This window comes from Sebastes umbrosus, chromosome 17 (assembly GCF_015220745.1).
Source record: "Sebastes umbrosus isolate fSebUmb1 chromosome 17, fSebUmb1.pri, whole genome shotgun sequence".
In the NCBI taxonomy this organism is placed as follows: Eukaryota; Metazoa; Chordata; class Actinopteri; order Perciformes; family Sebastidae; genus Sebastes; species Sebastes umbrosus.
Genome location: NC_051285.1, coordinates 17,187,688 through 17,202,396, shown reverse-complemented (window position 1 = coordinate 17,202,396; position 14,709 = coordinate 17,187,688). Strand labels below are relative to the sequence as shown.

Here is a 14,709-nt window from a genome sequence, read left to right as displayed (position 1 = left end):
TGGTGCTCCTAACGGCATCTGCAAGATTTCACTGACTGGAGAAAAACAAGTAGTAAGAGCTGACCTGAGATCTGCTGTCCATCTGCCGTCTATGAGAGCCGACTGTCAATCACTCGCAAACTCTGACCGAACGGTCAAACTAGTCAGCACTGATCAAATATGAATCAATATTATGTAACGTTAATGCCTATTCCTCGCCTCAAATGTTTTCAGAATCATCTTGTAGTGCATGGTTTAGCTGTAAAATGAGAACATTTGTGACGCCAACGCCATTGTTAAATCTGGTGAAGGAACGCCAAGTACCGGTCACATGACCGGAGCACAGCCAATAGGAACGCTCTCTCAATGAAATGACCTGTGATTGGTCAAAGTCTCTAGATTTGTTAAAGCCTGAAAACAGCGCCATGATGAGGTGCAGAAGTCTAGTTTCTCTCAGAACACTTGAATTACAATATGCTGAAAGGTTATTATGGAATTTTTGCCCAATGATTCCAAAAATATACTGCCTACCGTATGATCTTATGAACTTGTGTATTTTTGGTTATAATGTCTAGTAAATCCCCAAAGTTTTTGATATTTGGGGGGAAATACACAACATGACATGATATCAGGAGTATTCTGTACTATTACAAGGTGAGCCTGATACCTTTATATGTGTTTTCTCTTTCCAGCTATCCGTGGGTTCTCACCCCAGCACAAGATTGCCAGCTTCGAGGAGGCCAAGGGCCTGGACCGCATCAACGAGCGCATGCCACCTCGCAAGGACGGGGTGAACCACGTGGGTCAGTCCATGGGAAAGATGAATATGTCGGAGGCGAACGGCACGGATGACAACAGCAACATCCAGTGATGTGCTGTCTCAGCCTCAGAACCGTGCTGCTGTTGCGCCGTGCAGCGAGACATTGCCAAATCGGGAATTCAGGCCTCCGAACATAGAAATAAACCAGGCCCACAGACAGAACATGAAAATCTGCAGCAAAACTAAAAACGGGCGGAAAAAGGTCATTTTTTTCATGACAATATGTCATCGCACAGTTTGGGGGAGGGAGGAGCAGCAGAGGGTGGGGATAAGGAGAGGTCAGACGGCTGCAGCTTGATTGGAAAAGTGTGGTTGAAAGTTGTTTCTGCCTGTTGTTCCCTTTCTCAGTTCAATCACAGACTGAATTGTTGGGGGGTTGTGTTGTTCTGAGTGCTGACAAATGTCTGCTCCTACATTACAGGTCCCGACAGAAGACATAATCGCAGTATCCATGCCACAAAAATCATTTTACTGTTTCATAAAAGTGTTTATTATGAATCACTCACAAATTCACTTCATGAGGAAAAAGAAAGTTCTTTACCTACGTGTTCTGCTAGTATTAACACACCACTTTGTGAGAAAGAAAGGAAGCTAAACCTCTTAAAACTTGCGGTGCAATCTTACCAGTGGATTTAAATTTATTGATTTACCTTGTAGTAAGATGCCGTCATCCTCCAGGGGAAAGAGGACACGGTGCTCACTGAAGCCACTGCAGTCTGAGATCAACCGTGGGTGCGTTTCAATACTCTCCAGCACCGCTCCTTTCCTCACCTCCCTCATTATCAGTCATCTCCTAGCAAGAAGCAACTTGGAGGGGATGAGGGAAGAAAGGGAGGGGATGAAAAGAGCATTTGGAAAAATTGGTTCCACAGATTAAACACCTGAAAATGGCCCCAAAAGGAGCATCCCAATATGAAGATGCAACTCCACCCACCGTCCGTAGGAGAATCTCAAAAGGTTACATTTTCATCCAGACCATCCTTAAAATAGTTTTCTTCCTCTCCATGAAAAAGTAGTTCACACCAGAGAAGCATGGCATTTGCTCAAGCTATACCTCACACACTTTCTGGAAAGTATACACTTGAGCGTCCTACACCGAAGGAGGCTTTTTTTTCATCTCTTCTTCATCGCTGTGACTGGCAACAAAGCGGCATTAACACCTGTTTCTGGACCACAGAGGAAAAGAGAAGAAGTGATTTTGAACTTTGGGACATACCCCTGCTGCCACACACTACCTGATTATTTCTCACCTGCTTGTCGCTAAGAGAAAGTAAAAGAATACGTGCAGTCACTCAAGTATATACACTAGCGCCCTTTGAGTTTTTCCACTTTTTGCTGTGCTGCAAATTCAATGAGACTTCATGCCTAAGAGCTACACAAAGTACTATATCAAGAGTGAGAAGGAAATTCTACAAATTTGTGAATGCATACAATTGTAATATCCTTTGTTTAAAGAGTATTTAACAACCACACACCATTGTGTCATTTGGAATAAGCAGGCTTAGATGCATCTGGAAAATTAATTTTTAAGGGATTTGAAGGATTTATCCTGACCAGGATTGAGTTAATTAATGCTTTTTTGAGAACAAATGTGATTTCTTTTATTGAACTTAGATTAATTTAAAGTTGAAAAAAAGTACTTCCCTCATTAAAACTGAGCACAATAGATTAGGCATTTGGTATATGAATCCACCCATATTGCACCAAAGTGTGTTAATCATATCATTTCTTGTTTTTCAAATCATTTTTACTAATATAATCTAATTTTACTGTGCAGTGCGGTGGAGAGACGGGCAAAGAATAACTCCACTGGCAAAGTGCACCCACACTGTGATCCAAATAAAACATCAATGTCCAAATGACTGATAGAACAAGAGAAAATAAACTAAATTAAAACAGAAAACAAAACTTTCAAAATAAATTATTTGGGAAAGTCGATTCCAGTGAAGCCCCAATCTCAAGCGACACTTACTATCACATAAATTTCTAGAATTTCCTTTCATACATTAATATTTTTTTCTACTTTATATTTCATCTTTCTATTTAATGATAAAGGTATGTGAATTAAGGATGGACAAAAAGTGATTTTTAACACAGAATCTATGGTACGGAACGCATCAATGCATGCAATTAAGTTCCTAATTGTTATGTGAGATTATAATTGTGATAGTTGTGTTTCAAATAGTAAACTTGAATTATTTTATTTTTTGAATTACATTTGTAGTTTTATTTGTCTTGTTTTATAAATTTTATAAATAGGCTTCCTTTGATTGTTTTTGTCCATTTTTTCATTCTGTTATTTATTACCACTGCTTTTAATTTTATATTGATTTATTGTATGCAGAGATGCCCTTCTAAGGTGTGAAGCCTTGTGTTTATTTTTCTGTTGTACTGATGTACAGAAAATGTTCAATAGTGTGAATGAATATAATCTCAGTGAAAAGCAACTTTCAGGCTGCCAAAGCATGATAGCATGGTTTTCAGATGTAAATGAATCGGACACAAAGAAAATCACGTGTCGCACTTACGTTTAACAGGAAACATTGTACTCTGGTTATATTTACTGCTGATATTATTATTGTTACAATTTAGCTTATGGTTATTTTCCTTCTTCTGTTACTGGTTCTTGTATGTTCTACATGCATATTTCAACAAACAAATATAATGGATTTTATCTTGCAACATTTTTTATTATCTATGGAAATATGTTTTGGCATTTGACTTCCTAAATGATACACACATTGTAAGCATGCCCTATGGGACAAATCACATTTTTTTACTCTTGAATAAAATATGCATGAACAAAAAATGCGTTGCATAGTTTCTAACTCGCTGATGGAAGTAGCCTATTAATGCTAATTTTAGCTTTCACCCTGACTAACATCCAGATACAACAACCCCTCAAAAAATAAATATGTGCCTTACTCGTGTACTGTGTAGCCAACCACAAATATTTACTTCACTTAAAGTTTATTTCTGTATCAGAGTCATCACACTACAGTATCTTACATCTAACTGCCTTAAATGTGCCTTGATTGGTTGATTAATTAAAGGGGCTCTATGTAAAAATCAGAAATTGCTTGTTAACAGTGACACCTGTGGCCATTAAGTCAACGTCAGTCAGCGTCCCGTTGCTTGTGCTCGCACTACATAGATGCGAGCGAACATCGGTCAAAACAGTGAGGCGACACACACGAGACTAAACATGATTGACAGCTAAAACCGCAATATCACTATATATTTCACATGCCTGGCAGTAATGTTAGCTTGCCTGTCCAATAGGAATTTTGCCAGCTCGGAGTATGTTTTGATACCCAAAACCAAACGAAGGTCCCTCCATGAATCGAAGGCCCGACGTCAGTCACATTCTTATTTTCACTAGACTTAGGCTTCACTAGATATAACTCTTATTTTTGTGTGGAGTTTGTGTTTGAAGTCTCCATTTCTAACCAAACATCAGCTATGGTTGCACACTGGAGCCGAGCTGAAGAGAGTAAAGGCACTCGCGAGCGCGCATGACGTCACATCCATTGGATCTTCCCCAAAAAAAAAAAAATGTCCCCCAGTCTTTACATTAAAAGCAGTCTACAGGCTGATAGAGGAAACTCAGGAAGGTCTCATTTTTTAGGTTACAACTGTTCACACAAAAAAAATTAAAAAACATTTATAGGCCTATGTGTAAAAAACTTACATACAGTCCCTTTAAAAATATCCATTACATAGCTGCTATCTACTCATTCTGCAACTACAGTCAAAGGCAGCAATGTACAACTTGATAGATTTAAAAAAAAAAAATCACCTACTAAAAACAATCTTAGGCCCATTTTGTGTATTATTCTCCTTCATGGGCACATGAATGCACCACTTGCAAATCTCAGGAGTACGTCTTTAAATGAGAGACCTTGAATGCAGCAGCAGCAGCACCACTCTGCACCTGCTGATGTTACTCAACCAGCCGGCTGGATGTTCTAGGTACCGTTATGGAAGAGACAGGGAAAGCAATAAGATAGAACAAATAAATCGCCTAGCTTGCTAACAAACAAACAAACAGACAACCAAGGAAGTCAGTTTGGACTCATATCAGGGCGGTTTTCTACACATTTCAGAGCTCAGTCCACCGGATATGACGTGTTGTCTGCACCTCTTGTCCATCACAGCTCAGGAGCAGGAGGTCTAGTTTAATGGAACAGGCTGGCCCGCTAAACACCGCTAAACAGCCTGACAGCAGAAACAGTCCACCTCTTAGACCTTCAGCTTAAAACAATGGCCCAGCTGCAGGCCTGTCTGCAGCCTAACAACAACAACCATCGTCTGCTGATCGGATAGTGCGCCGGACTGTGAGTGACTGCGGGCTCGCTGACGTTACGCAGCTGTCTGAGAACCAAAGCTAACCTAAGCTATCTACCGTTAGCTGCACTGCCATATGATATTGACGCACATTGCACAGGGACAGACCTCTACAGGAAGCGATCGGATCAGCAGAATATAGCCCCCGTGACGCTGAAATGGAGAAAGAAGAAGCAGACCGGCTGATAGAGAAGGCCAAGCTGTGTTTACGGTCTGGACGGAAGGATCGGGCTCTGCAGCTGCTCTATGAAGCCCAGAACATTCACCCCAGCACCCGGGCCAGAGGTAACAGGAGCTGACGCACATTCTGCAATGGCAGTGTCTGACTAGCTAACGTTGGTCAACTAGCTAACTCACCCTAATGTATTCACAGATTTCAGGATGGGTGCACTGGATTGCTATTTTTAGAAGCAGAGACCAACATGAGCTATCTAGCTTTAATACTTCAGGTCTGCAGGCTGCAGGCTGATATTTAGGGCTCCCTTCCCCCTTGCAGTTAGCTGGGAGGCAGTGCTTTATTAAAGTCTGACTTGCCTAATAGCTTTTGCAGTAATGGCATCATAACCAGTGTAGTTAAACCTGCAGTAGGCCGAATATTTTTGGCATCATTGGGCAAAAAAATCTATAATAATCTTTGAGCATATTGTATTTTAACAGTTCTGAGAGAAAACTAGACTTCTGCACCCCCTCATGGCTCTGTTTTCAGGCTTTAAAAAATCTAGAGACTTTGACCAATCACAGGTCATTTCAGAGAGTGAGCGCTCCTATTGAGCGTCCCTATTGGCTGTGCTGCGGCTGTTAGGCGGTGCTTGGTATTTCCTCGACTGATGTCAACATGGCTGCTGGGTCACAAACTTTCTCATTTTACAGCTAAACAGTACACTATAAGATGTTTCTGGAAACAGAATATTGATTCATATTTGATCAGCGCTGCCTAGTTTGTTTGATCGGAGTTCACGAGTGATTGACAGCTGCTCAGAGGCAGGCTCCAGCTCAGCTCTGATTGGTTGTTTTCCTCCGGTCTGTGAAATCTTGCAGATGCCATTAGAAGGACACAGAGGCACATGATTTTTTTCAGATGACCTGTCTCATGCACTACTGTCAGGATATAGTGACCGTTTTATAAAAATAACTTTTTAAATCATATTTGCTCCATTTCTACCCACTGCAGCTTTAAATTGTCATAGATTACTTTTAGGTTTTTGAACACAACACGTATGAGGCAGTTAAATGTCACAGTGTCCATTTTACAGCAGTCTGCACATGTTGTGCAAGGAATGAAATAACTCTTGATGTACAGTCCACAGTCAATATCACTCGACTGTTCATGTATAGATGGGTGGCAAGTGAAAGGAAAAACCTGAATAATTCAGTGGAGAAACATGAGCTTTCACACACAGCACAAGGAATCACTGAGTGATTTGAGTATGAAAATGATGTGATTCAAATACTTTGGCCTTCAGCTTCGCCAGATCTCAACACCAATGGGAGATTTTGGGAGCAATGTGTTTGACAGCGTCCTTCACCACCATCAACACATCAAATAATGGTGTTTTGAAAAAAATGGTGTTCCATTCTCAACTCCATCAGAGTTTCAGAGATGTATTCTATGTCAAGGAGCATCGAAGCTGTTCTGGAGGATTGCAGTGGCCAAATGCCTTACTGAAATACTTAAAGTGGACCTATCATACTTATTTTCAGGTGCATACTTGTGTTTTGGGTTTCCACTAGAACATGTTTACACGATTTTAATGTTCAAAAAACACTTTATTTTTCTCATACCGGCTTTGCTGCAGCACCTCTTTTCACCATCTGTCTGAAATGCTCTGTTTGAGCTCCTGCCTCCCCCTCACCTCCTCTGTTGTGATTGGTCAACCGAACCAAACTCTTCAGAATCCACTCCAGCTCCACTCTAACTACCTTTGTCTGAGGGTGTGCCAAACTTGCCGCTAGGCAGTTAGTATGTTAATGTGTTACTTGGTGACATCATCAGGCATTTCAGGCAGTTCAGGAGCAGTGTTTCTGTGGGGGAGAGTAACTCCCTTTGGAGTGGACTTTGGGCTTTGTGACTTTGCAGACCTTTAACATGCACCAAAAACTATATAACAAGGGGAAAAAGCACAAAAGCATAATAGGTCCTCTTTAATGTTGGTTTTCCTTTTTAATTTGTCACCCGTCTGTATGTTCAGGACCGACCAGATAGATTTTTGTTGGCCGGTAACCATCATTTTTCTTGTTCAAGCTTTCTCCATCATCTTTACACCTGAATTGTCCGTTGACCTCAGACACTGTTCTTGTTTGTAGTGCTGATAGATGCCATAGTAAGGAATGGAGGCACCGCAGCTCCACAAGCAAACCACGTGCCCCCGCCAACAGGCTGGAGAGACGAGGACATTGGAAACAATGAAACGAGTAATGCGAGTGGTGACGAAAAGAAGAGCTACACCGAGGAGCAACGCCAGGGTGTTCTCAGGTGCCCAGTGACTCTTTAAAATTTCTTTTTCATATTATTACACATCAACAGACTGACCACAACCGTTGTTCCTCCTTCTATAACTATAACATGCTCAGATGAATAACCTGTCTACTGGTTACACATCCGTTAAAATCAAAGCTGTTACATGTGCCATTGATGCCCTGTCACTGAGTAAAGTAATAGTAATTGAATTTAGCTTTGCCTTTACCCCCAAGATAAAGACATGTAACATAACTGTTGGGTGAAGTGTGAAGAGTATACATACTTAACAACCTCATATGAGTTTGAGAGAGAGTTTAGACTTTTGTTTTGACATCCATAATGTTTTTTTCATTTCAGGATAAAGAATTGCAAGGACTTTTATGAAATCCTTAGTGTTCCCAAAAATGGCAGCGACGAAGATTTGAAGAAGGCGTACAGGAAGTTGGCCCTCAAGTTTCACCCCGACAAGAACTTTGCTCCAGGAGCCACGGATGCTTTCAAAGGTATGAGTTTTGGCCATAGAAGAAAGGAAAAACTGCCTTTTTCAGTGAGAATGGTGACAATATCTTTTTATTGTCCATCTTTAAAAAAGGTCCTTTTTTGTGGGACTGATTTAACCATAATAACAAACCTCTACTGATCCCACAAAGGACATACATTTTGTCAATTACCACCTCTCAGCAGAGTCATGGTCAGTTCAAGAGCGGCACCCTCAAGCTGGTAGTGTCAAGTTTAAACAAATGTCAGCAGGGCAGAGGCTTGAAGCTGGGTCATGCAGTTATACCAGTTTTGATTAAGATGTTCTGAAAACAACAGAAAGCTAGTTACAGTAATGGCTGCGTCACACAGCTCATAGAGGCAATTTAGGTACTGTACGTAGGGCTGGGCGATATGGCCAAAATCTTCTATCCCGATATATAGGTCATTTCATATCTCGATAACGATATATATCACAATATAGCATGTTTTCTGGTAATTTAATAAATAGCCAACATGGTTCAGCCTATTTTTGCATACTCCTGTGTAAATAAATACATATTTCTAGCTATACATGGACTATGTTTACATGCATGCACACAAATATAGAGGAATCAGATTAAGACAACGGTTTGATTTAACTACACTGGGGTGTTCCCATGAGCAGAATTCTTATCAAGATTTTCTGATAAATTTGAGTTAGCGTGTGCTTGTAATTATCAGTTTAGACGATGTAATTGTGTATGACGATATCTCGATATATGATTTCATCACGATTCGATTCCATTGAAAGACGATAAATTATCATATTGAAATATCGCCCAGCACTAACTGTACGTTTAAACACATAGCACCCAATTACCACAGTATTGCGTTAAAAATAATACTCCTTCTCTTAGTAAAAATTCAGTCAAATCTGACACACGTACTGACATGACACACATATTTTTAGATTTAATGGGACGTACACTTCCTGACGATAAACTACGACGATCATCCTTTGCGAATAACGTCCACTTGGAAATCATAGAAAAAGATGCTCCTTACAACTCCAGAACTTGCCTGAGAATCATGTTTTCTTCAGTAATCCAGTGATAGTTGTCAGTACATACACTGTACGTACAGGACATTGCAAATAGGAACGGCTAATAGTTAATTTAGCAAACTTGCAATGGTGCCAATTTGCCAAAATGCAAACAAATATAGGCTACAAAAAGCAGGGCTCAAGTTGTAGCCTGCAGCTAGCTAAAATCCATAGCAACATTATGCTTCCTGTTCACAACCCCCAAAACTTAGTCTCTGATTAACTACCAAATAGAATACCTGTACTTTATTTTAAGGGATGCCTACCAGCATTATTGGTGCTTATATTCTGCTGTGGACTTAATTTATGTCACGACCAAATGCTTCCCTCCTCTCCCAACAGCAATAGGCAATGCATATGCAGTGCTGAGCAATCCAGAGAAGAGGCAGCAGTATGATCAATACGGAGATCAATCCACAGCTCCGAACGCACCTCAACACTCCAGCCACAGTCGCCATGGATACTACCGAAGCTTCAACAGAGACTTTGAGGCCGACATTTCTCCCGAGGAACTCTTCAACATTTTCTTTGGAGGAAGATTTCCAACAGGTGAGCGGTTGTGTGTGAGTGTTGGATGAAGTGTTTTAGGAATATTATCTACTGTCTTATTGTGGAAGTGTAGATGCTATGGAACTGTGTGTGTGTCTCTCTACAGGAAATATCCACGTGTACACCAACCAGGGAGCCTCCTACTCTCAGTTCTATCAGCCTCGTCGTCGACGTGCTTATGAGAGGCGCGAGGAGGTGGTGGAGGACAACCAGACTCAGGTCAGTGACTCACAAAACATGAAGACAAATCCCTGTTAAACAACCACAGTGTAATGTTGGGATCGCCTTGTAGAAATATGGCGTTATTCTAATCATTGACGCGGACTGGAGAAAAGAATTATTTTTTTAACTTGGCTGCAGCCCTCCAGTGACTGTTTCCCATATTGATTGATTTCCATGTCATTCATTTACTTTCCACATAGCTGAAGTGCGTCACGGTTTGCTTCGGAAGACACAGAACTACTGTGCTGGCATGAATCAGTGCAGCCTACATACAGTATTATATGCTTTGTAATCTGTGCTGATTTTATCTTCCCACAGAACACCTTCACAGCGCTGCTGCAGCTTCTGCCTGTGCTGGTGCTAATCCTCATATCAGTGTTTACTCAGATGATGGCCACTAACCCGCCCTACAGTCTCTTCTATAAGCCGTGAGTCTGCCGCACCATTAACCTTACTACAGTGACACTTTAGCAAATCCCCGGGTCCCACCGCGGTTGACACCGAAAGTTTCAACTGAATCCATTTTAATCATGTGTTTGGGTTTCAGGGCCATGGGGCTGGTGGTGTCCAGGGAAACGCAGCACATGGGCGTACCGTACTATGTGGATAAAAGTTTTGAGAAGGAATACCGCGGAGCTGCGCTGGATGAACTAGAGAAGACAATCGAGAGTGACTATATCGAACACCTGCAGAGCAGCTGCTGGAAAGAGAAGCAGCAAAGTAAGCGAGCATCTCATTTGGTTTAAGGGCCAAACATGCCAAACCGTCATCAAAGAACTAGCGGCAAAGAAGGCCGACTGTTACGACAACTCACGTTGCTTGCGTCTTGGCCAAAAAGTTGCACTCGAAACACACCGCAAAGACTACAGCCAATGGCCGACTACCACATATCTTCTGCGACCATTTTCACACCACTCTCAGTCATCACTTAGCTTCATTCCAGATGGCCATGTTGTTGTGAAAATATCCGTGTATTGGAATGATCAGATCAGATCAGATGAAGATGAAAAATGAAAATAGCCTTTTGTGTTTTTCCTCTTGACTTTGCTCGTTGGCTTGCTTTCCTCACGTCCGTTTCTCTCGCACTGATTCGCTTAAGCTGGAGAGCCAATCGGAGTGATTGCTCTCCCTGAAGGGCTCTGCTGCCGATTCAACATGCTGAATTGGCCAAAAAACCTCAGATACGGGCAGACTAGAGCCACCGGTGCAGGACACACTGCAAAAACTAGGGCAACACGCTCACTGGCGGCCTGAAATTTGTTGTGTCGGGGCTCTTTTTGAAGTTTTATTGTTTAAACATTTTAAAGTCCACAAAACAGTTTCATAACGTGACGTTTTCTAAAAAATACTGAAAATGACTGAGTATGCATGTCGGTACCGTTTCACAGGAAGTGTAGCCTAGATAAAATCGATTCATCACAAAACAATACAGCCCATATTTAAAAATGTTTTTAAAATGAGAAAACTCAAATGATTTTTATAACAGTAATGAAAACTTGTAGGTTGATCAGACTCTTTGGCCACTGGTTTTACATATTATCACCAACATGTTACATTTCTCAGAATCAACCACACTAATCTTAAATTCAACCAGACGGCCCTGTGACGGGGAGTCTGTTAGTTACCGTACAGGTATCACCGACTTCGATAAAGCGTCTTTTAATAACGTTTCCTGTGACATAAGCAGACCCTCAAAATCACATTGCATTCAGTTGGTCACTGTTAAAAGAACAGTAGAACAATTTGGGAAATATCCTTATTCGCTTTCTGAGGGAGAGTTGGATGATAACATTGATAGTACTCTGACATCTGTACGTTAAATATAAGGCTACAGCCAGCAGCAGGGAGCTGTAATTTCCTGGAGTCCCCGCTGGTTGCCTGGCAACTGGTCCTACCTAAGAAATAGTCTGGCACATAGAGTAGCGAATTGATGATTTTTCACTTCAGTTTTTGTACTGAGCTAGGCTAGCTGTTTCCATCTGTTTCCAGTCTTTATGCTAAACTAAGCTAACTGGCTGCTGGCTGTAGCTTCATATTCATAATAAGTGTATTTCACAAAATGTTGCACTATTGGCTATTATAAACTGTTGTGATGCATCTTTCTTTTGTCATTCTGTTCTCCTTTTCAGAATCAGACTTGGCAAACCTGGGACAACTGTACCGAGACGAACGGTTAAAGCAGAAGGCCGAGTCGATGAGGCTGGACAACTGTGAGAAGCTGCATCGATTGGTTGGGCGTCAGAGAGGCAAATGAGAACCGTTTTGAGAGGAGAACACGTTTTCTTTACAGACTTTTACAATAACGCATTTTATTGAAGTGTGTAATTTATCCAATCTGGCCACTTTGTAAAGAAATCTCTTTTAGGTACAGCGCAGTCAGTGGCACATGATGCCACTGGAAACAATGTGCCTTCTCTCCTCTTTGATGGTAGGAAACAAGAGTTGCATGTTAGCTGCCAACCCTGGCTGAGGCGGTGGCAGCAGCATCAAGTGCAAACTCACTGTGGCAGTGTGTATAATGTCTCAGAGCCTTTAAACTTTCTTATAGAAATGGCATGACATACGGGGTCTCCCCTTGGGGTTATGAAGGCAGTAGTATGTTCACTCATACACGTTTTTATTTGTTTAGGTTTTGTAGTTTACCTGTATTTATTTTCTAGAATGTTTTTGTGTCCTCGCTGAAATTTTAGGTGTATTTATTTAATAGTTAATAGAGTGAATGTTATGTGAGCATCTTGGCTCATCTTTTTTCTGTAGGAAGTAATTTATTATAACAACATGAACAAATCAGATATTAGAAAAGGACTGCAACATCTATACTGTGGTTAATCAGGCAATTTGACCTGTGGCACTATATCAATAGGAGGCACAGTAGAGTAAAATTTTACTAATCATGACCACATTTTTTCTGATTGTGTTATAATCATAAAAAGTTGTACTTGCCAAAACATGAGCTGTCTCCTACAGTAGAGCTTCCTACTCCCCGCACTACTGCACACATAGGGGTTTATTACGTCGGTCATTAAAGGTGCTATTGATAACATTCAGCCACCAGATGTCACATTCTCCCTCCCCGTTCCATTGCATTCACTTCACATCAAGTCGTTTCCAGGCACTTATCGTCAATCTCAGCCATTTATCCATTTGTTCTATACTAACTGACGACACAGAGATACCACGTGATACCAACATCGTTATACTATTGGATCCCTATTGGTCAGATATCTTCCACAGAGATAAACAAAACATTAATTTTGGACCCGCCAAAAAATTTAAAATGATTAATTCACAATCATAATTTGTTCGAGGAAAAGCCATACATTTATTTTGCACCTTTCTAAAAGCTCTGTGGATGTATTATTTCTTAAAAAATATCTGTCTACATAAAAATGTTATTAATAAGACCTTTAAGCTTCTGGCATTCAGGAAGTTGTTCAGTGTTATAGCTGCAGGAATACATTTGAGGTTTAAGTGTGAGAAATGACTGCTGTGTGTTGCAAAAAGAGGCCACGTTTTGAAGAAGTAATTTTTGATTTGTCACAAGCAGGGAGTCCAATTCAACCAAAAAGCCCATTCACAGTCCTGCTCAGTGTTCCAGTGTAACTGGTGGATACGGGAAGCTCAACTGTGAGCAATATCTGAAAGGTCGCCGGGGATTAAACGGCATGCAATACCTTCTTTTCCTAAACCGTGCACAAGCTTAAATCATTTTGTTCTCAGTAAAAATGCTATTTGGCCCATGTTTTATAAATTCTTCACATATAAATTTAAAGAAAACACATTTGTTTTGAAAATATCATCTTAAACGGAATTATCAATTTGTTTAGAAACGTATTAAATATCTGTGGACATGAACAGCTTTCTTCCACAGCTAGGAACCAGAATTATGACTTTTACTTGTCGGACCTTGCTAAAATTTGTGGAATTAACTTAAATTCTTTATAGTACCGACCACAGATGATCAAACCCTAGACAGACATGGACACTTGTTTCTGTGCACTGCCACACTGCCTTAGCTGTTCTCATACTTGCGAAACATTCAGGTTCATCTCAAGCACTTTTTAAGTTAATATTTAACCCTGTGTTCCCTATTGTTACTGTTGCATGCACCCTAGTGAGAGAGTGTTTTATTAAGTTGCGTATTTATTTTTCGGCGAACACATCTTCACGACTAGTGACTGACACACTAAATGTTAAATTGATTTGAATATTCAGGTCCACACTGTAACTCACAAACATGTCAAAATCTTTGCTGTGATACGCAAAGATCAGGTTTTGGTATCAGCCGGTGTGGTAGTGTACACCCGAGCAACACTGCAGAAATCAGTTTTCAGCCAAATATACCTGAAAATTAAAGATGTAACCAGAATATGTTTTGGCCCGTCTGATTTGTTCATTTATGATTTGGATGGTGGTTTGACTTTCAATATCGTCATTAGAAGACTACACATTATCCTACTTAAGGTATGAGAATCAAAGTCTATGTCAAGGTGATCAGTAAATATTTGGATTATTTATATTTAAAAAGGTAATAAAATCATGAAAAATATTACACAGAAGCTGAACCAAACATTTACTGTGTCTGAAAAGTGAGCCTACTTCTCACTTGATTTATTACCTCAGTAAACATTGTAAACGTGAGTTTATGGTCTCAATCACTAGTTTCAAGTCTTCTTCAATACAGCGTGATGTTCATTTAGTAAATTATGGTCCCATTTAGAGTCAAATAGACCATAAAGCAGGGGATGCTTTAGGGTGTGGCTTCATTGTGAT

At 40.5% G+C, this 14,709-nt stretch overlaps 2 protein-coding genes across 3 annotated transcripts in view; both read left to right on the top strand.

Moving 5' to 3' along the window:
* LOC119475772 (serine/threonine-protein phosphatase 2B catalytic subunit alpha isoform-like) overlaps positions 1–3,608 on the top strand; it is a 43,968-nt gene extending 40,360 nt beyond the window's left edge. For both annotated transcript variants that reach the window (XM_037748781.1, XM_037748782.1), the window contains one exon: positions 672–3,608. In XM_037748781.1, the coding sequence (XP_037604709.1) occupies positions 672–850 (179 nt within the window). In that variant the 3' untranslated portion in view covers positions 851–3,608. The remainder of the gene's footprint in view (positions 1–671) is intronic.
* Positions 3,609–4,702: 1,094 nt separating this feature from the next.
* On the top strand, positions 4,703–14,305 carry dnajc18 (DnaJ (Hsp40) homolog, subfamily C, member 18). Its single transcript, XM_037749775.1, has 8 exons — positions 4,703–5,431; positions 7,451–7,619; positions 7,962–8,107; positions 9,508–9,714; positions 9,821–9,933; positions 10,255–10,364; positions 10,484–10,656; positions 12,066–14,305. The coding sequence occupies exons 1-8, from the start codon at positions 5,305–5,307 to the stop codon at positions 12,188–12,190; spliced, it is 1,170 nt and encodes a 389-aa protein (XP_037605703.1). The 5' UTR covers positions 4,703–5,304; the 3' UTR covers positions 12,191–14,305.
* Positions 14,306–14,709: the final 404 nt, after the last annotated feature.